We start from the raw sequence: 26209 nt of genomic DNA on the forward strand, positions 1-26209 counted from the left end.
ACTTCGATAATCAAAATACTTAAATGTCATTAAATGTGAGAAAAAAACTAAAAATATGCTTGAGTACTATTGGTACTTAGTACTTGGTACCACAATCAAGTATCAACAAAAAGATAGTGAAAGCTGTAACTAAATTATACATTTTTCACTATGTCTAAAGCCTCCCTTACACTCTTTCCGCATTTGACTCTAGACAGCTCTGAAAATACGAATGGAATGCAAAAATATACAAAAAATTACGTTCGTGATATTAACGGTCTTCAACTCATGCCAGCGTGCTTTCACGGCTGCGGCTCACGCAGTATGCACTCGCAGGCTTTCTTGGCCGGGTCCAATGCAGCTAGTGCCAGACACTCCTCAGAAAGCAGACACTTTGTCGCCCTACATAATTTTCAATAAAAGCCTTTCATTCTAAAATGTTTCGTTGCACCTTGATCATTAGTCTGGCTTTGCTGCCGCCCTTATTAGCAAAGGTGAAGGTTTACGGTGAAGGTATTTATAACGGTACAGTAATTTGGTAGCATTTGAAACGAGACATAAATGACGACTCTCTCCGTTTCATTGGCCTCTCAAAAACAACACAAAAATATGAAGGTCGCTTGGTTGGGGATGGGTGTTAGGCCGGCATGTAAAAGTGAAATGACGTGGCTTATAATGTAGAATTGTTGTTTTACCGCACTCAGGCAATTTATATAGAGGGTAAGAAAATCAGGCACCCACTTCACGGTTTCAATATCATCCTTGATTCGCGCTGGGAGTTGATGAAAAACGAATGTGCTTCCACTCCACACCAACACTTCAACTTACTTTTTATTGACGTGCACTGACACATCAATACTCAATGTCGACGTTATTAGTTGATTTCAATTTTGATTTGTGGTAGTTAGCTACCTACCTTCACATTATTTTTTGGCTCAGGATATTTTGTTGTGCGTAATGTGGTCACAGACATAAAGGTCCGGTCCTCTGCAGATATTTGTTAATTTGTTATTTTGATAGGACCATCATGTCTCTGACCCTCAATATGATAACAATTCATCTGTTCCATATCAAATATCAATGGCTGTACACATATGACATAGGCAGAGAGTATGCATGTTGATTGTTGATTACCTAGGTAAGTAGGGTATTAGTAAGCCTGGCGTCCCAGGAAGATGCCAGATTGGGATGACGGAGATATATAGACCAAACAAATCTATCCTGACCTGACCTGACCTTAGCTACAACCTACAAACCTACAACCTACCCTACAAACCTATGAACCTACAACGCATAACAGTATCTGGCATCTTCCTGGGACGCCAGGCTTACTTATACCGGTAAGTAGGTACCTACCTAGGTATAGACACACTATAGGATTGACTGACACATTGGGCTCCATTTTTGTCAGTAGATGGCTACCTTGGTTACTGGTAGGATAACTACAATAGGTGGGGGATTTTAAGGAACTGTGGATGTTTGGGCACTGCAAATCCAATGTGCCAGCATGCCAGTTAGGCTTCGGCCTTTGGACCTGGGCTCAACAGATCTCACAGAGGTTGAGGTTACCTGGCCTGCTTATCAGTTTGTAGGTCATCTTTTAGTGTTCCATTACAAATTTGGACTTCATATTCAGTGTTGCATTTTTTGTTGATTTCCATTCCAGCCTAGAAGGTGTCTAGTGCACTTGCACTGGCAGATTCAGGGGGCATTTGGGGTAAATGTGTTTCTGGGGTGCCCAAAATTGAAGACAATCTTCAATCACCTAGAAAATTAGGGAAATTAAAGAAGTTTTTAACAGAAGTTTGCTGTTAAATCTTGCAGTAGTGTATAAGGAATCAAAATCCAAGTGTGAGCCTTTTGGAGTTATGCCTCCTGCAGCATCCAATGCTTAGGTGCCTTTCCGGATATGCTTATAATCAGGTGTGAATTAATTTTAATTGATTTTTTTTTCTCTGCAACTGCTATTGATGTTTGTGCAGCTGGTCAACACTACTGCCATACCTTACTGCCTTACACTATGGTGTTTGGTCAAAATGTATGTGGTGCACTAGTTAACAGTTTGTTTGGGTCCACAGCTGCCACCATGATGGAGGACCTGGGCACATATCTGTCCCAGGCGGGGCCAAACGGCTGCATGGCCACCTACCAGGAGCCGCTGCCGCCCCACGCCGGGCCCGACTCGCGCTGCATCCTGTGTGACTCGTACATCACGTGCGCTGACGAGCCGCCCACCGGTGTCGACATCAACGGCTTCCGGCTGCCGAGCACGCAGGAGACTCTGGCGGAGAAGCTGGACACGGTGGTGCACCCCGGCTGTGGGGTGTCGCTCCACACAGCGGCCCACCACTGGCAGATGAAGGTACGTGCTAATGCCGGGCGTTACACCCCGCGATGGTTATTCATGGATGTAAGGTGGTTGTGGCAATTGTTTTGCGATTGTATGCTTATGTTACAAATATATCATTTGTAACTATAAAGAATGATTTGCTAGTGTTTGGAAACTGAGAAGTTAATGATCACTTAAAACGTGAATATAATGTTATTTCTTTTTGTTTGATATGATATTCACGGAGATTTGAGGTTAAATCATTGACTGTTCTTGCCTCTTGGTGACATTTTGAGACCTTAATAATGACGGAAGGATTAACTGATCGGGGAGTGCTATAAATCGTGTAAGAGTAATCTCAAATGTATGATAGTAGCATTCTTCCATTTGGTATGTGTCGTTTTGAAGCACCGTCCCGCCGGAACTGTTACTATGTCGCAGGTTAACGTGGTGGTTTTTCGTTTCCAGTACATTTGTATGGCGTGTTCTGCCGTCATCATGACACTGGACTCGTACGAAACAAAGATTCTAGAGATTCGGGAGGAGATCAAGCGAAAGTTTCTCGACATGATGAAAATTCGAGCAGAGAAGTTCGGCGCACTTCAGGTGAGAAAACACGATTCACTCATAAACTCGACTTAGGCTTCTTAGTTGTTACCGTTACAGTTCATCGACACTGATTACTATACATCATGGGCATTTGAAATCTTATCTCCGTCCCCACTCAGGCGTGAGTAACACGTTTTTTGTTACACCGGGCTCACAGCTGTACCAGGTCGAATAACCGGACTTCCCCGTTTATGCCGGCAGCCCCTCCCGCCGCCGCTGCCATCGCCGGCCGAGCGCGTCTCCTCTGTGAAGCGGGAGCCGCGGGAGGAGGCCGGCGCCGCCGCCGCGGTGGTCGCCGCGCCCGCCGGCGCTCCGGACGAGACCAGTGAGGAGCGCCTCGAGTGCGAGGTGGATCTGCACTGCGCCGACCCGCTGCCGGCCGCGCCCAACGGCGTGTCGCCGCCCGGCTCCGAGACTGAGCTCACCTGCGGCGCCTGCAACAAGAGCTTCCGTAACAAGTACAACCTGAAGCGGCACAGCACCGTGCACGCCGGCGTCAAGCCGTTCAGCTGCGAGTTCTGCGGCCGCGCGTTCCGGCTCAAGGACCATCTGAAGACGCACACGCGGTGCGGCCCGGCGGCGGCGCCGCTGCAGTGCGCCCCGTGCGGCCTGACGTTCCCATGCTTCACCCTGTACTCGGAGCACCGGCAGCAGTACCACAGCGAGGGCGGCGACAACCCGTGCCGCCACTGTGAGCTGGTGTTCACGACGGCCACCGAGCTGCGCCGCCACTGCCGCCAGCAGCACCCGCACCCGGTCAAACAGGAGTTCCGCTGCTCCGTCTGCGGCAGGGACTTCCCCAACGGCTTCAACCTGCGGCGCCACCTGCTGATCCACTCTGGTGAGCGGCCGTTCGGCTGCGACCTCTGCGGCAAGCGCTTCACGCAGCCCTCCATCCTGAAGAAGCACACCCGGGTGCACGACAAGAAGCCGCCGGAGCTGAAGGAACTTCTCACATCGATGTAAGCAGCCCGAGAGGGTGGTGTCTCACCTCGATACTCTGGGGGAGTCCCCTTGTGGAAGACGGGTGTCCCGGGGTGTTCCCGGGCGCCGACAGAACGGGCCCGATCGGGGTCAGGGCATCCTCTCCCCCGTGGCCCATCGCATGCTCATTTATCGATGGTAGCTGCTGGTCGAGCTGTCCCTTGATACTTTCCGTTGAAGACTAGTTCAAATCGCTCGCGTCTGTTCAGGTTCTTTGGAGTAAGTGTTTTGATCCTCCTGTTGCTAGAGTGATAGTGTTGGATGTTTGCGGTCAGAAGCTGCTTTAACACCTTTTTAGATGTCTTTTTTTTTGTGTCGCTACCGCATTCATTTACTTGTTTTTGTTTCAAGGGTCGTATTGAGTTTATTCAGTTCAGTTTTGACCATGTTTCATAACAGCATCATTGAAGTATTGTTTGTTAGAGAAAAGAAGTTATCGATGTTATTTTGTCGGATTGTTTTGCTGTGTTACAGCCAGTCTCAGATTCTTTTGTGGTTGTGTCGACTGATAAGACTCCATTTTTGTTGTGCATTTCCAGCTTAGCTGCTGCTTTATATTGTTTCTCGTATTTCAGCTGTTCGTTGTGGGGATGACTGATATTACTGCTGGTCGGTTAGGACATGCCGACCGTATCCTGTGCCAAACTGTCGGGGCATGTTTATCCCGTGCCGAAACTTCCTATGGGTATTGCCGTATTGCACTTCGGATTCACAACTCTTTTCAGCTGACCCCTTATTTCAGTATTACACGAAGAATTATTTGCTAGATGAATCTAGCGAGATGCTATTTGCTAGAAGCTTCCAGTTTACCGTACTCTGCTAAAACGGAATATCCTGAATCTCGAGATGTATAAACCTTCTAAAACAATGTGTTCGTAAATAATGTAAACTACTTTGGGCAGCTCTGTAGTAACAAATAGTCATGGTTGGTTTTACCTGATATCTCACGTTAATTGTGGGTTATGGCGCAATGCCCGACCTTACGAACCGATGCGTCACTGCCATGTCACCTGTTAAACCGCAATACGGAAGAATATCCATTGAAGAGTACCTTTTCTCTCATTCGCTTCCATTGCCCTGTTGTTTCGGCTGCCAGTGTAGAGCAGTTTCGTACGTCTGCCAGTGTAGGACTCTTGGGTATCCATTTCTGCAGCGTTGAGCGTTCGTGGTATGACAGCGTGTTGCGCTCTGAGAGAGCCATTTCATGTTCCCGTCTGGGTGTACCCATCCTCGCTCGATCTAATCTATGGTATGACGGATACTATGTAGCCCGTCGAACGTCATTTTCGTGTAGCGATGCCGACTTCAGCCAGTGGACGTTAACGCTGCGTCTGTGCAGCCCGGCGCCTCCAGTCGACTCGAGCGTTGTGAGCTAAGGCGCGGGCACCTGAGCGGCTGTTCTCTTCCCTCCCCCGCGCGTGGGACCGGACTTCCTGAGCGTGTCCCTCAGAGGACGGCGTGTGTTGGGTCCGTGACTCCGCTCCCACCAGGTGCTGAGTCAGTTCTCTGGCGAAGACGGCACCGGACCACTAGTAACATGGCGCATTAGGGCTCGCGCCTCGTTTCCGTAATAATGTACAATCGACTCTGTCATAGGTGATGTGGTCTATGATATCTGATAGCAACTTCCACTGTTGGTCGCTTTTTAACAATGCGTTTATTTTATAACTTATTTTTTGTTGGATCTGTCCGTGTTAGTTGGTGATGCTGGTGTGTGGAGCTTAGGAATCGTTCTTACGAATTAGCTAGAAAGAATAATATACGACGTTCTGTCAGCATTTCTTTTCATGATCGATACGGATGGCGACGCATCTGAATTGCCTTTGATTTTCCTCTTCACAGGTTGAGGTGTACTAAAACCATTAAATGTCATTCGGCTGTTCATTTCGGTCTGCAGGGATGGTTTACTTTTCGTTATACGCGATATATAAGCGTCGCCCCCCTCCCCCCCCCCCCCCCCCACCCACCCACGTGGGATGGACGTGGGGTTGGATGGACAACGAATGTTTTGTTCCCTTGGGTTTTCATGAATAACTTGGTCGAAAACCCCAGCTTTGCACCAATAATCCTGCTTCCGTAGTTTTAAGCATTTTAACATATCCTTATTTCGTGTTATCGAAGCCTTTGCTTTTGAAACGTCAAACGAGGCGAAGCTGTAAGCTTTGGCATGAAAGTTTTCCACAAATTGTCAGCATGAAAGTTTTCCACAACTTGTCAACTGCAAGGTTTTTATTCTTTGAAAGTTAAACTGATGACACTTATCTAAAACACGAGTTATATTCTGCGAAAGGTTTTTAGAAGATCCACCTCGAATGTTTTTTCCCTTGTCATGTTCTAGAATAAGATCCATGACCACCAGTATAACGCCTTTTGGGGCGACTAACGGAGCGACCGAGAGGGTGAGCCTTGCACGTGCGAAATTTCGACGGGGTACCTCCAGCTGACTTGTGCACGGCACCCTACTAACCGGTCTCTAGCGATGTGCCAAATTTGAGCACAATCGGCCCAGCCGTTCTCGAGATCTGGAAGCGGCACCCTGCACGTGCGCACGTGCAAAATGGGTCCCAACTGACTTGTGCACGGCACCCTACTAACTGCTCCGTAACCGTGTACCAAATTTGAGCGCAATCGGTCCAGCCGTTCTCGAGATCTGGAAACGACCCCTGCACGTGCGCACGTGCAGCAGCACCCCAACTCTGGCACATGGATATGCATTGCCTAGTGGGTGCCTACCTACATGCCAACTCTCAGCGCAATCGGCCCAGTAGTTACCGAGATATTGCAACAATTGCAAAAGTGACACATCTTCGTTTTGCACGTGGCACGTGCATAAGGGGTCACCCACATGCATCGGGAATAGTGCAATACTTGGTAGAAGGAATGAAGCTACCCTACAAAAATTACCGCGTGTAAATCGGTCAAGTGGTTGCTGAGATATAAGCCTCGCAAAAGCGTGACCACGGCCGGCCGGCCGGCCGGCCGCTCATACTCAGAAATTTCCGTTAATCTAAGGAAAGACTACGCTCGCTTCGCTCGCTCCGTAATGAATAAGTCCACGAGCGATGAACTGATCAGTTGAAGACTATGAAAATCGAGAAAACCATACCTTTGGCGGCCCGCCGGCCCCTGGTGACCGGCCCTTTAGCTTGACCCTAAAAGGGCACACGACTCTGCCATTTGTTCGTGCTTTCGAATGCCGCTTACCGCTTGCCAATACGTGGCCCAAAAGCCGAGTTCGATGAGGGTATAAAAACACCCCTTCCGCGCTTGCGTCGATGTTTACTATCGGGTCACCTCAGCATGACCTCAGGGCGCGGGTCAGGATGGGGGGGGGGGGCGTCCCGAGCCCCACAGCTCTCCTCCCATGCTCGGCTATGCTCCTAACGGCTGGCACTATCTTGGACTTGTTCCATGAAGCTGAAATGCTTTTTAGAATCATGACCATTGACCAGCAAGGGCCTTTTTGATGCCGTTTGGTCGAGCTCTGCAATGAAGGCATGCAAATGGCTTCGGTTGTATTATCGGCCCCTGTAGATAAGATGCTGGCATAGCAATGTCTTCTTCAATGAAGTTGACGTGGCTGATGGTTCCGCCCCCTCTTCGAGTCTGGGAGGTTGGGGTTCCCGCACGCCCCCCCCCCCCCCCCCAGTTCCTGTGATCTTTAGTTAGTGACATCCTCGTACTTTGATCCGACGCTTACAAAAGCACGTACTGTCTTAGATACATTTGTCGATCATTCGAACGCCCCATTTTACTTTTGCTCTGACAAGAGCCGAGCATACCTAGTAAGGGAGGCACGCCCTCTTTGCCCCGCCGCAGGATGCTACTTCAGCTGTCAGCACCACCTGACACCGCACTGGCTCGTTGGGACAGACCATCCGCCGGATCCGATGTCATCCATCCGATCCCGTTCCCTTCAACCCCCCCCCCCCCTCCGATGTGTCCTCTCCAGACTCTCATACTACGGTCCCACGCCCCCTCCTCCGCCCCGCCCCGTCCCCAGTCTCGCGGTCGCGCTCGCACTCGGCGGTACACCGTGACGTCACTGCCCACGTGACCGCGTTTGTCGGCGAGCGACAGCAGAAGACAGTCGGCCGCGGAGCGCGCGTGGAAGAGGTGGGTAGGCCGGCGTGGATCGTTCCGGGGTGTGAGGTGTCGCGATGGGGCACTGGTTGGATGTGAAGTGCTGTGTTTGAGTGTTTTGGTGTCGGCGTTATCAAGTGAGGGATAGTGAAGCGAAAACACGGTGGAATTACCCGAGCATGACGCAGAACAATTAGCAACAAAACCGGAGCGAACGAACGAATTGTGTGGACACCAACGACTTGAATAACATGTAACAGCGGCTCAAAAATTATGGACATCACTACTGTGACCCAAATTGAGCAGTGAACACGCCGTGTCTCCTGTGTCGCGTCCTCTGACCCGCGGTGACCGGTGACCGGTCAGCGATGGAGGAGGTGCCGGTACGCCGCCGTCCGCCGCTGGGACGCCGCATCAGCCGCCGGCTGTCTCTGGTGGTTCGTGTGCCCTCCCTGCTGGCCACACGGGCCCTGAGTCGCTCACGGGAGTCCATCAGTGTGCTGCCTGCGCCGGTTGTTACCACCAGAGCGTTCCAGGTCACCGTCCAACTGCCCGGAGGAGCACAACGCACGGTTAGTTATCCGGGGGGGGGGGGGGGGCAGGGGGCATCAGACCCATATCAGACCCGTAACAGGTCAACCTCCCGGGGGGGGGGGGGGCACGGTCAACCTCTGTTGTGGGACAGGGACTTGACGCAACATCAACATAAGAGAGGTGAGACTTGATCAGTCTTTGAGGGGGCGCGGGAAGGGGTTTAGAGTTCTACGCTGGATGGGATACGGCACACGGTCAACTTACTATAGGGGGCAGCGGACCCGCGATACGGTCAACCTCGGAGTCTGAGGAATTTACAAAGGTTACCTAAACACGGAGTGGGACTCCGAAGTTCGGTCAATCTTTGAGGGCCGGCGCTTGAAAGACATTCAACTCCAGAGGGGCGGAATGTGGCGAGTTGTAAGACTCGGTGACGAGTTGTCGGGCATCAAGCGCAATGGTTAGGGAGCAGCGACATTTATCCAAATGTTATATCCCCGTCATTTTTTTGTTTTTTGTTTTTGCGGAGTGGGCAGAGGGGGGGGGGGGAGGGCAAACGGCTCGAACAAGATATGCACTGAACTAATGAGTAATGCCAGTTCACAACACTTTGACTCGCAGCCCTGCTGTTCTCCAACGAACATCGCCATCTTATCGGATAACTATCGGCGATTATAAAGCGCGGGCCGATCAGCGGTAAAAGTAGGTGAACAGCACAGAAAGCGTATCAGAACTGCTAATGCGTCAATCGAGTCTGCAGCCGTACCAACTCGAATCCTGCAAATGCTTGTCGACTTACTCGTGTCAATAGATAGGAGATAACGTTTGAGGACAAAACCACTTTCACAACTGAAAAGTGTTCAGTGACTGCCTCTTGACCCGGCAATCAGAAAGCTTTGAGTCATACATAGGTATGTAGCCATGCATGTGTCTGGTAAACATGCCACAGAGAAATTCCCTAATTCTTGTTGTATATTTTTCATAAAGGTTTTTATGGCTTCTAAAACTCTATGATAAAAGCAATAGCATGGAATTTAGCTTTACGCCGTCGCCACAGGATCTGGCAGTCACTGATCGTTGGATTAACTCCGAATGGTTTCGGCCTTTGGTCCCGGGCGGACTGTTTCCGGGGATGCTCCACCCACTCACTCACTCACTCACTCACTCACTCATTCCCGACCCGCGATATGTTACACAACTATAATCTGCTCGGCGCTGAGCGCTCGACAAAGTGAAACGTCCCGGAGACTGATGTGACTGCGCCGGCGAGGAGAAAGGTGTAGCTTATAACATGGACATTGGACATCTCCGTATCGATACAGAGGGACGTGTTAATCGTTTAATTGTTTTTTGAATGACCTCCTTACAAAATTATACTTTTCATTCATGTATTTTTGTTTTAGATGAATTTTCGGCCACGGGCCATGATCACATCAATGCCAAATATAAGAATTCTTATATTCTTATATTTGGCATAAAAGAATAAAAGAATTCTTATATTTGGCATTGATGTGATCATGGCCCGTGGCCGAAAATTCATCTAAAACAAAAATACATGAATGAAAAGTATAATTTTGTAAGGAGATCATTCAAAAAACCATTAAACGATTAAAATAAATGTCTTACATTCAGCAAGCACTTAACGAATTAGAGGGACGTGTTCTAAAAATGAGACAAAGATAAACCTCTGAGACCACTCAGGTCTCAGACTGAGTGTTATGTATCCGTATAACAATTATAGCAACTTTATAAAAATTATATTACAGTTACATCCTCCCTCCTAAATTATTGTTAATTTTTTTATCATCGCGGAAGTATGGGAAGCAAAGTACAATCGTTCTGAGGATGATTTCTGAAAACTTCTGTAAAGCAAGAAAAATAATTGATTCCTATTTCTGGAAACGTATCCGATCGTTTGAACATTGAATATGAAATTGTCATTACTTGTTCCTGCTAGAACGGACTGCCTGGATTAGGTATTATGTTCAGGTCTCGCGAGATTAAGCGGTAGGTTTTGCACTTTTACATTTCCGGTTATATCTCAGAAACTAATCGATCTACGATGAAGCCATTTTACACGATCATGGCCGGCTTGTTTCCCAACAAGTCGATCGCATCTTCAACACTAAAGCTCAAGACGACGAAGATATAGCCTGAAGTACACTAAATTTTCTAGATGCAAAACCTACCGCTAAAACCCGCGAGACCTGTACATACGCACAATATTTTACCTATACGAACCTATCGGAAGACGCTTACATACCTTTCGTTGCTTCCCGTATAGGTATTGTCACCTGTCTTGTCTATGAGTAGTCACGCCTTTTAAATCTTCTATATCTTTTATGTGTTTAAATAAATTAATCATCATGACTTATAATGTGTATTTCCCGGCTGGCCTGGTTTCCAACTTATTTCCCGTCGTCACTTACGTTTCACATGCATAATTAGCCGGAAAATAAAGACGGTGAAACTTCATCAACTTTGTCTTGCTGTGTTATCACGGCTATAAAAATATCGTTTAGTATAATTCATATTTCAACAACCGTATTCCCATGTTTATTTCCCTGAACATCTGCTGAACTAACCTGCACGCGCTGTCCGTAATGCAGCGTCATGATGCGTTATTTAATTCATCAACCGGTTCAATGTCGATAAACGTTTAATCAAGTCTTTATCAATGAGTGCCGGCTGCTATCGATTACGGTAATTCGACACGATAGCTTTCTGACACGTTGCCGCTAGGTTATTGGCGGTCTCGCTCATATCCGTGGATAGAGGCTGCAGCCTCTATCCACGGCTTCCAGCTCATACCTGTCCGCTGTTACGAACGCGGGGTGGGTGGCCTTGGTCACTAAAATACTGGGGGAGGGGGGGGGGGACTGCGTGGGAAGCGATCTTAATAAGGTTATGGTGAAGGTACAGGTTGTAATATAACGGGAAACGATTTTTTTACTAAAAGATAATGAGCCTTGTACTTTAAGAAATGGATCCGTGTGCTTCCTCAGTGGCTTACCAATATGCAGAAAAGGCGTCTGGAACAGAAGCGAAATTCACTGCTCTTCGTCGTTGCAGTGAAAAGAGTTCCATCACGCGGGCGACTATGCAGAAAAACGTCTCGCCGCTTCTTATCCGTCACAGTTGACGACAGCCGGACGCTGCACTGTATTTGCGTTTCATTTCCTGCGTCTCGTATCTCATTTGAGCCGTATTTGCGCTAGACACAGCGGGATGGGGAGGGGCTGTCCGCGGTGCCTCGGACCCACACCTCCGAAAACAGCCATCCGTCAGCCGGTGCCCGCGTCAGTCAGAAGATTGGCCGCACCACATCTGTCTCAGCGGCGCCACGACTGTTATCCCAGCCGGCGCCGGCGACGTGCGTATCGCGTGCGGTGCTCCGAGACAGAGCTGTCTCTCTCTCTCTCTCTCTCTCTCTCTCTCTCTCTCTCTCTCTCTCTCTCTCTCTCTCTCTCTCTCTCTCTCTCTCTCTCTCTCTCTCTCTCTCTCTCTCTCTCTCTCTCTCTCTCTCTCTCTCTCTCTCTCTCTCTCTCTCTCTCTCTGTCTCTCTCTCTCTGTCTCTCTCTCTGTCTCTGTCTCTGTCTCTGTCTCTGTCTCTGTCTCTGTCTCTGTCTCTGTCTCTGTCTCTGTCTCTGTCTCTGTCTCTGTCTCTGTCTCTGTCTCTGTCTCTGTCTCTGTCTCTGTCTCTGTCTCTGTCTCTGTCTCTGTCTCTCTGTCTCTGTCTCTCTCTCTGTCTCTCTCTCTCTGTCTCTCTCTCTCTCTCTCTCTCTCTCTCTCTCTCTCTCTCTCTCTCTCTCTCTCTCTCTCTCTCTCTCTCTCTCTCTCTCTCTCTCTCTCTCATGTCTGGCTCTGTTTCTGTCTGTTTCTATCCGTTTTCCCATATTTCTCCCTCTTTCTCTCTCTCTCATTTTCTTCCCCTCCTCTCTCCTCTCTTTCCTCTCCAATTCATGAAACGTTGTGGGTAAAAATATGTCACCTTTAGGCCTAAAACTCAGATTCCCTCCTATTCCTCTGGATACGTATTCCTGTTTTCTTTATTATTTTGCACACTGTGATGTCTCCGACCTACATCTGCTCACTTTAGTTACATACCAACACGGCGCGAATTTACCGCGCTCCACACTCCGAATTCACTGCGCTTCTCAGTCCGATTGTTGGTCGGTGACTGGAGTGCTCCCGTTGTCCCATCTGCCGCTCGTGCAGCTGTTCCTCGTGTTCTGTTCTGTCTCCGCAGCCGTGCTGCTGTTACCTCTCCAGTCCGACATTCCCCGTAAGTCGGCCGGCGAGTAACCGTTCCGCGGATAGGTATGTGACGAGGAGTGTGGCATGATTGTCGCTAGGTGATTGGCAAGCATGAAGCATCTGGGTAATTGTAATTTTTGTTTATTGTTTAAGTCATGCACACATTTGTGATGTTTTTTAGTAAAGGAATGTTGTTACCGAACTCCGAATTATTTCGGGATTATATTTTATCAGTCTATGCGTAAAGATCAATTTCACTTTCTCAGTTCCACTTCCGCCGAGCTGAAACACCTGATCACTGATTAATGACCACTAGTTGGAGCCGATCGCTTTTCGCACTGTGTTAGCTCACCTGATTAACTATACGCCGCTACGCCCAGCTCATGATTAACAACCACTGATCTGAAATAAATGAAATCGTGATTAGCAGCGTATCGGCTCGATGTGGCCGGCAAATTATACGCCGCCTTTCTAATCATCTCGCACGTTAATTACTCCGAGAAAATCCACCTTTTTGACGCCTACGCTGGCCGTTCTTTCGCAAACCGAGTCTCCGTCCAGCGACGGATTTCGTCGGTGTCGTGAAAAGATTGGGAGAGGCAGACGCCGCGACAGGGACCTCGATTTTCACTGGTTCTGAACCATTATTTTGACTTTGGCTCACGAACACATATGGTCAAAGTTTATTGGGATGCACCGTATCGTCCAACCCGGGAACGTCTCGCTGCAGGACCGTACCGCCCCAACACATATCGCTCGATGTGACCTGCTGTCGATTGAACGGTTCAGGGTCAGTTATTTCCATCCTCCATTGTTTGGTCTTTCCGGTATTTGGTATTTAGAAGACTCCAACGAATCCACCTGATGCGGAGCCTTTCGGGTAAACATGGTGGACGTGTCTCACCTGGGGTGCTCTGATGCTAACAACCCGAATTAGCGATGACATTAACCCTCGCCGGCCGAGGGGGGGGGGGCGGGTGCCGCCCCCCCCATAGGGTTTTTTCGCGATAGCTCCGAACACGCTGGCGATAGAGAGCTGAAACTTGGCATACCTGACCTTTGATCCAAGCCGGATCTTTTGACACCAACCGCATTTTTGGGTCAGGTCAGGTCACTGACCTATGACGTCATAAGTGAACCTCTGCACGGTCTTCAGATGTCGCAACTTCGCAACGCCCTCACTGCCAGAGGAGATGTCACAGGGAAATGAAACTTGCAGGATCTAGTATCCATTATGAGTCCCACATTTTGTATATCTCGGATTTTTCCTAAAGGTCATATGAGGTCAGGTCATTTTCGTGACCTCACCATTATAAGTCAATGGGGAAAAATGAAAACTGCTATTCTGGCTCCGGGAACGATCTCCAACTATCTCAAGCACACAGAATCATGATTTGATGCACTCCTTGCAAGGTTACATGCGTCACTTTTGCAATGTTGACCTTGCGTGACGTCATTTATGACGTCATCAAGGTCATATTAGTTTTTCGTCAATAACTCTTGATCAAATTGAGCTAGCGAGTCGGGAAAGCCACCAATGGACTCAGGAAGACCTGCCGAATCGAATGATATGCGACATGACCTCTTTCGACCAGCTTCGTGACCTGGGGGTGCTGACCTGACCTTGACCTGAGGTCAACACCCCAAGTTGACCTGACCCGGACAAAAAGTATATCATTCGACGCGCCTGAGCGAGACGAACACGATGCTGCCAAAATCGGCGCTCTGCGGCCGTTTTTTGCGAAGTTATTCACCAAAAACTGAACCGTACCTTGGGGCACTTGACCTGACCTCAGAGGTCACCGGTTGACCTAGGACCTTAAAATCGGGTACCAATCTCTGCGTCTCGTAACGGCGCACACGCTCGTTTTTTCCGCGACGCGCTAGCTCCACCAGGGGCGAAACGGCGAGGGGGGGGGTCGTACCCGCCCCCCCCCTCGGCCGGCGCGTATGTGGAAAACCAATAGGTCCGGCGAGGGTTAAGTGTGACATCGGTTATATGGCAGCTGTTTACCGGTGGGTAAACTGACGAAGAATCGTTTGCCGTACACCCACTCACCGGCTTCGGCTGCCTCAGACCACTAGCCACGCGCAGGCAATCAAGGCTGTCGACTATTGAACGAACCCCAGCGACCTCGCCCAACTATACCCAAACAGTATACAAACGCGCAGACTGGCGGCGGACAGGTCAGTGTGACACGACGTCTCGGCCGTCAAACACCGATTTTCACTTTTGCCGGCGCCGCGCCACACTGGTCGCGGCGGCGGCCGTGACACGTTCGCGGCGCGGCTGCGACGTGCGTGGCGCACAGGTAAACACGCTGTGTCCACGCCGCTCACGCACACCCCGTCTGCAGTCCTTGGCTGGTGCGTGGCCGTTCGACGGAGGCGAGGCCCATGTGTCACCGTGACATACCTACTCGTAGTTGGGTCACCAGGTCGGATTGGACAGCGAGCCTGCCGTCATCACCAGCGAGACCTGCAGGGAATGATTGAGAAATGACAGACATCTCAGCGAGTGGGTGATAGGGTGACTTCATGTTTTTTTTGCGCATTGTTTGTTTAATTAGTCGGTAGCTTGGTCAAATTTGATTTCAACGTAACAGAATACAGATCACAACAATGTAATACACTTAATTGAAATTAAGCATGTCGTTCATGAGGCTGCCCTTCGTTTTCTTTATTACTTTTCATTAAATCGCCTACTTTTTTTAATCTGGAGTTTTTTGCCCCAATCCGATTTCCTCATACTTCCTTCCTGATTGGTGTGCCACCCTCCGTTTGACCCATTCCGCGGTGACGTGGTGTCCGCAGTTGGGGGATGCCCGGCACCCCGGCCTTGGAGAGGCACTCAGCGCTCCGTGTCGCTCGATGTTATCGGCGCTCCAGTAGATACCATCGGTGCGTGCGCCGGGCGCCGCCGCTGCCGTGATGCCGCCGCGGTGTCGCGGCTGATGGTCGACTGTTGGACCCTCAGAGCTGGACCCAGTGTCCGGAGATGCCAAACGCGCCAGCCAGTCCACCCGGCGGCTTGTCAATGACGAATAGCGACATACTTACTGCCTGGCGGATGCGGAAGCTGTGCTTTTTGCAAGGCTTAATTGAAGTGCTGTCTTTAATTGAAGTTAGTTGATACTTGATGACGGGCATGTGTGGCTGCTTGCAGTCGTTGATCGTCGATCGTTTATCACTTAGGTACTGAATGCAATCACATCGGGAATTATATAGTAAGGCTACAACTCGTATGTTTCGGGTTTCAACACTTTTGCTACTATCGCCACCGACAGAGAAGTTTATGCCCCAGCTTTTGCTAGCGTACCTACATACCTATCTCCTCAGTGTTTCATTTTTCAGCCTTTTTGGTGGCAAATCACACCTAATGGGGAAAATATTTTCATCCCTAAAATATGAATGACCGACTTTACTTCATCTCGAAAAGAGTTTCATGTATTCCCAACAGCCAGTTCACTTGTCACTTGACAGTTGATGCACCCACATCCTTTTGTTCCACACCCTGTCAAGATCCTGACACGAAATCCTGGTTATCAGTTAGCATAAAAATTGGCATTACACCATTTTGCAAAAATGCTGCAGTTATTTACTTTCTTTTTTCTCATCCTAGGATTTTTTTCTTCATCGGCACACCCAACCAATATCCAATTTTAGAACACTGTATCTCCTATTCAATTGGCTTCACCGCATCTATATAAGCAAGTCAGCAGATTTACTCGGTCGCACGCGCGGCATTAATCCCACATTAGTGGGTCGAGACTGAGGTCTTGATCAAATCCGACCGGGGACTTCACAGAGCGTGCTTCCGCTTCCTTTGGGCGTATGCAAACCATAAGCAATCCTCTTACCAGGCCGATCGTCCCCGCCCCGCTGGCCCAGATAACGTACACTGGTGTCGCCGTGTGTCGCGCTGTCACCGCGCTACTTCTTCCAGTCCTCTATTTACCATTCATTGGATGGTAATCGTGCGTGCTGCGTGTCCCAGTTGTCTGACTACCGCGCAGCCACCTGTTGGTGTCATTTCGATCGCAAAAGACTGTCATAAAAGCTTCAGTCTGCATGAACTCGGCGTGAAAATTACAGCAGTGAAAGAGAGCCATGGGGTTGTGATCAGAGATTGAATGGCAGTTCCTTTGTGTAAAAGATTGACGCTGTCCGATAGATTGACGCTGTCAGAAACAATAGAGAAAACAGCAAGTCAGCGAGAGCAGCAGACATTCTGCGCCGGTGTGCAGACCGGCCCAGTGAAAGGACCGCTTCGGCTCTCCCACTTCTGGTGTTATTCAAAATGAATGGATGTTTGCCTAACGACATGAAAACAAATGGTCTAGTGTTTGGCGACGCGAGCTCGGCGTATTTGTTGTGAAAACGCCGGTCCGCTCTGGATTCAGAGTAGGCGGTGTGCTGTGGTGGAAGCGTGGAAACATTATGTTTATGCATGTGATCGTTAAAACGCGGAATGGTGGAGTTGTGGTGTCCACCACATCCTTTATTTGAATGCAGTCACCTCTTGCTACAGTGAGTGCACGCGGTAGCTGAGAAGTTTCATCGTACCTTGTGGAGAAGGGACGGACACTTCTCGAGAACGGCTGCCTTTCTTTGTTATTGTGCGGTCTTAATTCAATTGGTAACTTCCTATACAATCTGACAATCAAAGCGCAGTCCTGGAAAATTCTGCTGGGGTTGGTAGACATCCCCTTATACGCACACGATGCAGTCCAACAAATTGGAATCGGCGACGCCTTCCTTATTAATGAAATGGGTTTGTTCAGCTCAACAGCAGTGTGGAAAACATTGATATCAGTACATCATAACATATGATAGGTATAGCTCCGAGGCTTGGTCACTATTTTGAGCTTGCTCAATGACTCAATGTATTTGGTCACATTTCTTGGGGGCTTCCAAACGGCGCCGGCCAGTATAGCAGTACCCCTCTGCAGCCACCGCCAAACGTTCAACAACTGGCTGCTGGGGTGGACGGCCCGACTGGCATCTGGCATTAACACCTGTTGTCCATGAACTTCAAAGATAAGCATCTTTTAATTAGATAATGTTTATCATCATTAGATAAACAAACACCCCATTTATAATAAAAGAATGCCAACAATAGCTCGAGAGAACACTATGTGGCGTTTGTGCGGCCCGTGGTTTTATTATTAAAAATCCTAATTTTATCCGTGTGCGGGCTGCGCGAGCGGCGGTGCTACACCATACATCATCGGGCAGGATTTGACCCCGGCCATGGGTCATCACCCCTGCCACCGGTGGTCACGGCGGGTCAGCGGCGGCGTCGGCAAAAGCGCCGTCCCGGACGGTCCCGGCCCGTACCTTACCGAACAGAACCGTCCCGTAGGCCTAGTAACTCATCCACCGCAATGAGTCGCATCGTTTCGAACCTCGTCGAGCCGCACTGCCTTTTGCTGGCTGCGTCGTCCGTGCCCGCCTGACATCGGGCAACACTGCAGGCTGTCCCTCCCGGTTCGTCTCATCCCCGTCCCATCATCTCTGCCACTGCCTGGCACGGCAGGTCAGCCCGAGCTCCAACAGCGGCGAGAAAAGGCTGCTTTCCGCCCCGTGCCTCCGCGAACCTCTCCGCTGATTGCTGAGTTCGCACCGTTCCGGATGGCACCCGGCCGACCGCATAGTGAAGACCGGAAACCACCGGCCCATTTCGCTTGATCGCTCGTCGCCGCCCTCCCACCCCTCCCCACCCCGTCCGACCGCACCACTGCCGTGTTTCTTCATATATGCCGTCTGAAAAGCGATCTTTGTATCGTGGACGTGAACCTACAAACGCACGTCGCAACCGATCCGAGTGCCGTTTTGGCGACGACGGCCGACCGGCTGGTTCGAACGTGCCCTCTATCTCAGCGGTTGCCATCTGACGTTTGTCGGAGCTAAGGAACGCACTGACGGCGAGTGCGGAACGAATCTACAACTTCCGATAAAGGCCCGGTCACACATGCATGACGTACGGCCGGCGCATTGCAAAAAGACCAGTGCGTCGTCGTGCGTTGTTGTGTGACCACCTTTTTGTCAGGAGTTCGCAGGAAATGGCAAGTTGACAACGAATGCACAACGCGCTACGAACGCGTTGCCAGCGCGCCGGGCACTTGCACAGCGAATGCGAAGCGCATAAAGGGCGCACACACAACGGATGCACAGCGGCTTGCTAGCGCACGGGACGCATGGACTGCGCGTGCACCGCGCATTCAACGCACAGCCAGCGAACTGCTTTTGGCAGCGGTGCAGTAGCCCGTCTTGCCTGCTGTCATATCAGAGTAGGACCCCAAGGAGGGCACATCCTCATGTTTTCAGATGGTTCAACAGCTCCTGAGATAAACAATGACAATGACAAATAATGTATGATTAAAATGACTTATAAATTCTGACATCAAGAGCAGGAAGAATTGAAGAGGAACCCATGCACAATGCAGCAATAACGCAGGAGAGTCGCCCATGAGGGTAGAATGAGCAATGAGGAGGTAGGACCTTGTTATGGTTACGATTAGACATACGCCAGACGAACGCTGTGCGCGCTACAGACTCGCTCAGCTCTGGTTTACCACGTCTTTATAGTCTATGCGAATCCGTTAGACATGCGTTAGAGGCACGCTATGTCTGCGCTGGGTGTACGCGATGCATCAACCGACGAGAATACAACGATTACCTAGCGTATATTCCGCGTGTATCTGGCGCTGGTCCAACGCGCTCCGCGCGTGTCTGGCGTCCGCCTTCGCGCGTCGAGCTCAACGCACATTTTTGAGCATGCACAAAAATTGTCGACGCACGCGACGAATGACGACGCATGATTCCGTTCGCCCAGCGCGCTCGACGAACGAGTAACGAATGCATAGCGCAGGACGACGCACTGGCCAGAATGAATGAATTTTTGGTGCGCGGGCCGTGCGTCGTGTATGTGTGACCGGGGCTTAACGACTAGCGCACTAGCGTGGGACAATCTTTTGTTTGGATTCTGGAGAATGTAGTTGTGTGAGTGTGGTGTCAAAGACGATTCTGTCGTTTGTAGTGTGTCCGTGGTACCGTCGATGAGCGTCGCTGCCGCTACATTCGGTGCAGACCAAGATATATCAGAGTCTGGAAAGCAACTAGAAGACTGTCTGGTGTATGCCGTCCCACAAAATTGCCCCGAACGGCGGATTCAGACGGGCTTCAGTTTTCTGAGCGTTTGATGGATATCCCAGAATGTCGCCGATTTCCTTCTTCCAATGACGCCTGGCCTGGCCAGGTGCAGCGACATCAGTCGGTCAGTGAATGGGCTTTGGGGACGTTTCGGACAGTGTGGGACAGGCCGAGCCGCTCATTTGCAACTGATATACAAGCCGTCTCTGCTGTGATCGGTTAACTGTGGTCTGTGAGGTTGGTACGTTTTGCCGTCTCACTCCGAGACCGAGCAGAGGCGACTAAGGACGGAGAAATTCGTCGATCTGATTTACAATGCAAACTGTCCCATTACGGTGACGGGGAGGGGAAGGGGATTTGTGGACTACCTTGGCATACAATCTAGTTTACGGCCAAGATACCGCAAAGAGTTGCACAATACCTACACATGCAGCTGGGAGCAGCTGTAGCTCCGCGGACCAGACGAAATTATCTCCAATTGAATCTAAATTGAATGACACTCATCTCACACTGGGACAGAGGCGGTGAATGTTTATCCGGGCGAAATGACCGCAGTCGCCGCTGGGTGCCGCAGTGAGAGTGACTCTGGCCGCCTCCAAAGTCGGCTAACTGCTCGTCGGGTCAGCCGGCGGCGCCCCGGCCCGGTCGTCGCGACCTCCCCGGCGGCACGACACCGGTCCGTCGACCGGGCCGGTTCCGGCGCGACGCCACCGGGACAGACGGCGTCGGCGGCTCGCCGCGAACGTCGCGATAATGGCACAGCACGATTAATGAGCGTCAGATTCGCCTCAGCCGCGCCGGCGAACGGTTGTTTGATTTACGTGCTGCTCTCGTGGCCAGGGCGCGGCTACTCCATCGATTATGTCTTACGGTGGACCGAGACGGGATGTGATTGGAACCGAACGAGAAACGGTACCGGCGTGATCCAAAGACACACACAATGGAAGGATTTGTAAGGGACTTCACTTCGTAAAATGAAATCAAGATGGATGACTTAGCTGGCAGTGGGTCAGTAGTCTGAAAAGAATTGCAGCAATATGCTTTACCACAAATAAGCCACAGATGATTATACTAATGGAGGATAGACTGTTTATGTGTCGACATAATAAATGATGAAAGTGAATCTTATGAGAATCGCCGACAAAGTGATTTGTGGTTACGATTCACCCAAGGCGTCGTCATTATCCACCGATAATCTCCGGATGCGGTGAGATGAGACGCGTGCGGCGGCGACTTTTAGTAAAATAAGCTTGGCTGCGACCGCCTCAGCCCTGGCGTGTTGCACCAGAGAGCGGTTTGCAGAAAAAGAGAAAGCCCCTTTGAGGGAGCTGGTTTACAGCCCAATCAAGAAATAACACGCAGCATAAACTGATATGCTGTGTTCTGAATGAATGAATGCATGACTGGAAAGTGACTGTCGAGGAGATGAATAAATTATGCCGCCAATAGGCTCGCCTGGCATGAAAGACGCTTACGATATTTTGACAACCATGTCCACTGTTTTGCCTGGTAGATTGCAGAAATAGTGATTTAGAAAGTTCATTAACGAGCCGACCTGATGCAGCGCTCATATGCCATGTGCAACGACATTTCGGTTTCGCATTTTTGCAGTTGTATTCATATTTCATTTGCACATCGCACAACCCGGGAAAGGTACCTACGGTGTTTTAGCCACGATGTTCCGACTGTTTTATACTCTGTCTGGGTGAGGTGAACAATACTTCCCTGCTGGTAATTGGTGATGCATGACCCATGATTGGCAGCTAAAGTATCTGACCCGGCGGTCGGACAGCGCGCCGTACGGACCGACTCGGCGGGCACAGGTTACGTCCGTAAAGACCCACCGTCGGCAGTGGGGTCGGTACCGTCGCCCCTCACACACTCCGCATGAACTTCAGCTCGTCACAGGATGTCCCAGTGGCACCGACTTAACAACGTCCCGTCTCGTCACGGTGCGACATGGAATTGACGACAGCTAATCTGCGCTTTTGTTGCACTAATTGTTATTGCGCCGAAACCTAGGCGGGGAAAGGCGGCTCACTTTCCTCTGACAATTGTGGTATTCCGTGTACGAACTAGACCGGAAACTTGGAGCGACGGAAGACGTTTTACTAATGAGTGATGTGTTCTAGCATGTTGATGTAATCAGCCGACGGCCATTAGCAGTTCCCCATGATTGTGTATGGTTCTTTTCATGTTCAAATTAGTACGGGAGTGGTATATCTTGATTAAATTGGTTTGCACCCATCTATTTTCGGCTGTTGTCGGGTACCAGAGCGGCAGTTCACTTCACTCCGGTCCCAGCCGCCGGCCGAAAACGGAGCGGAAGGCGTCGGTCGGCGGTCGGCCCGTCCTCCGGGGTCACCGGCACTGGGCCAGCACCCTTTCACTCGCCGCGCTGACCGTCGCCATCCGGCGGAGGTGGTACCGCATCGTGTGCCGCCGCGCCTGCATGGCGGTCACGTCAGCAACGCTCAGACGCGCCGGGTTGCGGTCTTTCTTCAGCCGGCGTCTGAGCAGTCTCACTGCTCCGGTGGTCCGCCATGCCAAGCAGTCTTCTCTGCTGACTATTTACGCCACTTGTGTGCATTAGCTTTTACATGGTCCCGGTGTGGGCAAATTCGTATTCTTATCATTGAGCTGGCCGATGTCCGTAAAGACATGCTTTTTGTAGTTGCTAGGAGATATTTGTATCTTTAAGGGGACCCTCCCACCTTCGGAAAAGTTAATGAATTGGCATGAAAGTGATGTCGCTCGGTTCAGAAAGAGCAAAAACGAATATCTACCAAATTTCATCGAAAAATATTCACCGGTTTTCAAGATATTAGACTTTTACTTTTGTTTACTTTTTGGGATCTCCGCTGTTCCTAGCGACTTTATTTGAAAGTGCGGCATTTGTTGCGCGCAAAGCAGCATATACCACCGCGTGCTACAAAACGTTTTAGTCAAATATTTAAAAATCGTTAGATATCTGCGCTGACGTCACACATTCAGAGGGGTATTCCTATGCATTAGCCCCTCTGAATCAAAATGCTGCAATTTTGAAATTCAATATTTCCGATTTAAGGCATTTCTCGATGTTGTGAGTGCCGAAACCGGTAATTGTGCGCCAGGGACCCCATTTTGGCTATCTCAACTCAAATCTAATGTTAAGGTGGGAGGGTCCCTTTAACTACACTGGGTCCAGGGTCAGTGCTGATAAATATCCTCATTCCCACTTGATATAGATTTTGGTGCAAGGTCCTCGCCGCTGCAACAGCCTCAACACGCTTTTAGGTGCATCTGGGAGTCCTACCGGCTTCCTAATCCTGACCACAGCCGATAAATCCGTTGCTCGAGCCCCTCGTATCCCTCGCCGCCGTGCCGCTCCGACTCGCGCATCGGCACCCTCGCAGGTCACTCTCCCTGCCTGCCCCGACGCGCGATGCCCCGGAGGTCGCTCTCTTGCCGCGGCCGTCTGCACCAAGTGGGTCGGCACTGCGCGAGAAAGTGTGCAGGGTGGCCGCGGGCGGCGGAGGTCAGCAGCGTGCGGTCCTGGCGCGGCCCTCATGACGGTGGAATGTGGGCGGTGGTCGGCCCGGCGGGCTGCACTGCAGAGGTGCTCGACGAGTCATGGCCCGCGGCCACGGATACAAGAAAATTTAGACGCGGATGCGTGGATGCAAAGGAGCGCAACGCTGCACCTCCGACGTTTGATGTTGCTTTGCAACTGTCATTGGTGTCAGCCGGTTGTTTCTGCTTATGTGGGTGCTTGTATTTGCTATTGGGTCGTTGGATAAAGTCATGACTTATGCTGGTGTCGTTCGATTCAGGGTATTTATTCGTTTCCTGTCCATTACGCTGTTTCATTATGATGAAAATGTTGCTGTCCTGTGTCAAACCCTTTTAGTGACTAATTAGTACGCACCGTCTTGAGTCGCGCTGACGTGGCTGACGAGCGTCTCCGTTCGGGTGCGATGCCAGCGCCCATAATGGAAGTCGCGGCGACCGATGCGGTTTCTAATCTGCAGTTTGGCCGTCTCAATGGACTTCGCTCATGAAAGCCGACGTCGCGTGGTATTTTCGCAACCGGTTTCTCGTCTGCCACCGTGCGGAACTGGCTGCGAGTGTGGAGCACATGTCTGCATACCGATCGTGTGTGTTTGTCGGGCCGTCTGACACCGGGTGTGTCGGGTGATCTGTCAGTGTCTGGCGCGCTGTGACGGACAGTTTGTCTCCGTCGCCTCTCACCAGCCGCTCCCCGGCTCAGCCAGGAGCGACGCGGACCGATTTCTATCGTAACTCAACGGGTTTCTAAACTTTGGCGCTTATCTTATTGTTGCCGCCAATACGAGTCGTAACTTCTCACATCATGCAAAACACACACAATTGGACTTTCACTCAAAGGTAAAGTTTCGCCTCGGTACCTTCGGGTGACTATTCAGGTTTCCTCGACGCAATCAAAGTCGTAAACATCGAGTCCTCCGCTGTTGCCAAGCACGTTTGCGTGAGTTCCATCTGTGTCGCCTCTGGTGGCCCAGTAACATTGGCTGCGGACACTGGACGCTAAAACAGTCCAGTCACTCTCCACAGAGCGACAAAGACTGACTCGTGACCGACCTGGCCACTTGTGGGGTGGTCCAAATTGTTGACAAGCGTTCACCCCAGTTACAACTGAAGTCAAAGCCAGAGCGGCTCGTGTCGTGTCACTAGTGACCGTTGCGCCCGGATACACCATGCCAGATGTAAATGAAGCGTTAGGGCAGGATGAAAAGACTGAAAAGCTGCAGACTCAGTGACCTCGGAGGAATTCTCGCTTCGGCGGGGATGCTTGCTTTATTCACATCCTATGTAAGCGCTAGACCGGGAGACTTTATGTGTCTCGTACTCGCCGTCGCGACGGCACATCATCGGGTAAACATCCTCCGACGTACTCGAGACTGAAAGACCTACACGACATACAAGGTCTGACGTCACGATCCTAGAGGCTGACGTCACAGTGTCAGACGCCAGCTGGCGGCAAACAGTTAGTCGCGCCCGAGCGGATCATTACTGAAATGAAAAATTGGAGCTGATGAGAACTGGAGATGACTTGCGAACGCATTTTACTCCCATTAACGGGGTGGAAAGATATGAGGCAGATGCCTTGCCCGTGATTCGATTAATTTTGGCGGTAGTTAGCAAAGCCTTTATGTTTTACCGCACCGCTATCCCGTCATTTAATCGGAAATTAATATAAAATCCGCTATTCCAATTCATGCGGTGATGGGGATATTATAGGAAATGCCCAAGAAGTGTAGTTCAAATAGGATTAGGTATACGATCTCATTCGCATAATTTTGTTATGACATGCAGCTTGCGAGGGGTAGTGCGACGCTTCTCACGCAACATCCTCGGGGCATCCATTTTAAGTGCTGCTTACTTCAATCACAAAACAAATTGGCAATCCTGAAATAAGACCTCATCTGTCATCACTTCATAATTTGGCAAATAATGTGACATTATTTGGTGTTATTTTGCGGTCAGAGCAATTTGGATCATTTGAAGTGCCTGCTGAAGTGGTGATCTCGCCACCCTTGCCGACTGCCGTACCTTATAGCTGTGTAGTGTGTATCGATCGATATAAGAGTGTTTTGCAGTTGTCTCATGATAATGCTTTACAGTCTTTATCATCCTTTTCTGTGTAGGTATCTGGCCTTGTTTCTAAATATAGTGCAGAATGCTATCTGGTGATGCCCATTGTCTTTGCGGTCGTCTTTCTTTACTGATTTTACGTCACGCGAATGACGATAGAGATGCTGTGTAATCGGCATTGCAGTCACTGGTGTTACGTTAATGCTACCCGTTGAAGTCGCCAATCCTTTTCCCGTGAACTAGCCTGTGGTCGCTGCTCGCTATGTCATGTAACGTAAAGGTGCACATTAACTCTATGAATCTTAGTGTTCTATTTTTTATTAAGCTGTTCAGAGATGTGTTCATACTTCTCCGCCGAGTAGTCTCAGGGAAGCGTCAACACTCAGCAGTTCAATAGGTACGGCTTTTATAGTCTAAATCAAAATCAGCAAGTTGACTGGAAAGTGCGTGCCGTATGTATGAAAAGGGAGGCTTTGACTTTATAGTGACCGAAATAAAGAAGGAGAGACACGAAAGTCACGAAGCGTGTACCTCTTAATCCAGGCATTGCACCGTGCACGGCTCTAGTTAAATTGCAAAGGGGCCTTAATAGTGTGAAACTGCCATGAACAAGCGTCCTTGGCTGTTATTTAAGATCTGGGACCAGTGGTCTTCATTGCTCGTTAA

At 50.1% G+C, this 26209-nt stretch overlaps 2 protein-coding genes across 2 annotated transcripts in view; both read left to right on the plus strand.

Moving 5' to 3' along the window:
• Nucleotides 1-533: 533 nt before the first annotated feature.
• Nucleotides 534-5676, plus strand: LOC122390329 (zinc finger protein 628-like). The gene is made up of 4 exons (XM_043383143.1): nt 534-699; nt 2058-2341; nt 2777-2914; nt 3119-5676. The coding sequence occupies exons 2-4, from the start codon at nt 2066-2068 to the stop codon at nt 3881-3883; spliced, it is 1179 nt and encodes a 392-aa protein (XP_043239078.1). The 5' UTR covers nt 534-699; nt 2058-2065; the 3' UTR covers nt 3884-5676.
• Nucleotides 5677-7989: 2313 nt separating this feature from the next.
• Nucleotides 7990-26209, plus strand: part of LOC122390312 (rho GTPase-activating protein 20-like) — a 186139-nt gene continuing 167919 nt past the window's right edge. Inside the window, exon 1 of the mRNA XM_043383092.1 lies at nt 7990-8556. Within this exon, the coding sequence (XP_043239027.1) occupies nt 8353-8556 (204 nt within the window). The 5' untranslated portion in view covers nt 7990-8352. The remainder of the gene's footprint in view (nt 8557-26209) is intronic.

The sequence above is a fragment of the Amphibalanus amphitrite genome, unplaced genomic scaffold (genome assembly GCF_019059575.1).
Source record: "Amphibalanus amphitrite isolate SeventyFive unplaced genomic scaffold, NRLGWU_Aamphi_draft 000391F_arrow, whole genome shotgun sequence".
Lineage (NCBI taxonomy): Eukaryota > Metazoa > Arthropoda > Thecostraca > Balanomorpha > Balanidae > Amphibalanus > Amphibalanus amphitrite.

What these genes read in the sequence shown, in the direction of transcription:
- LOC122390329 (XM_043383143.1), top strand. Translation starts at nt 2,066, where the DNA reads ATGATGGAGGACCTGGGCACATATCTGTCCCAGGCGGGGCCAAACGGC. An exon ending in CCCACCACTGGCAGATGAAG is followed by an intron (nt 2,342 to 2,776) that starts GTACGTGCTAAT and finishes TTTCGTTTCCAG; the next exon opens with TACATTTGTATGGCGTGTTC. An exon ending in AGAAGTTCGGCGCACTTCAG is followed by an intron (nt 2,915 to 3,118) that starts GTGAGAAAACAC and finishes TTATGCCGGCAG; the next exon opens with CCCCTCCCGCCGCCGCTGCC.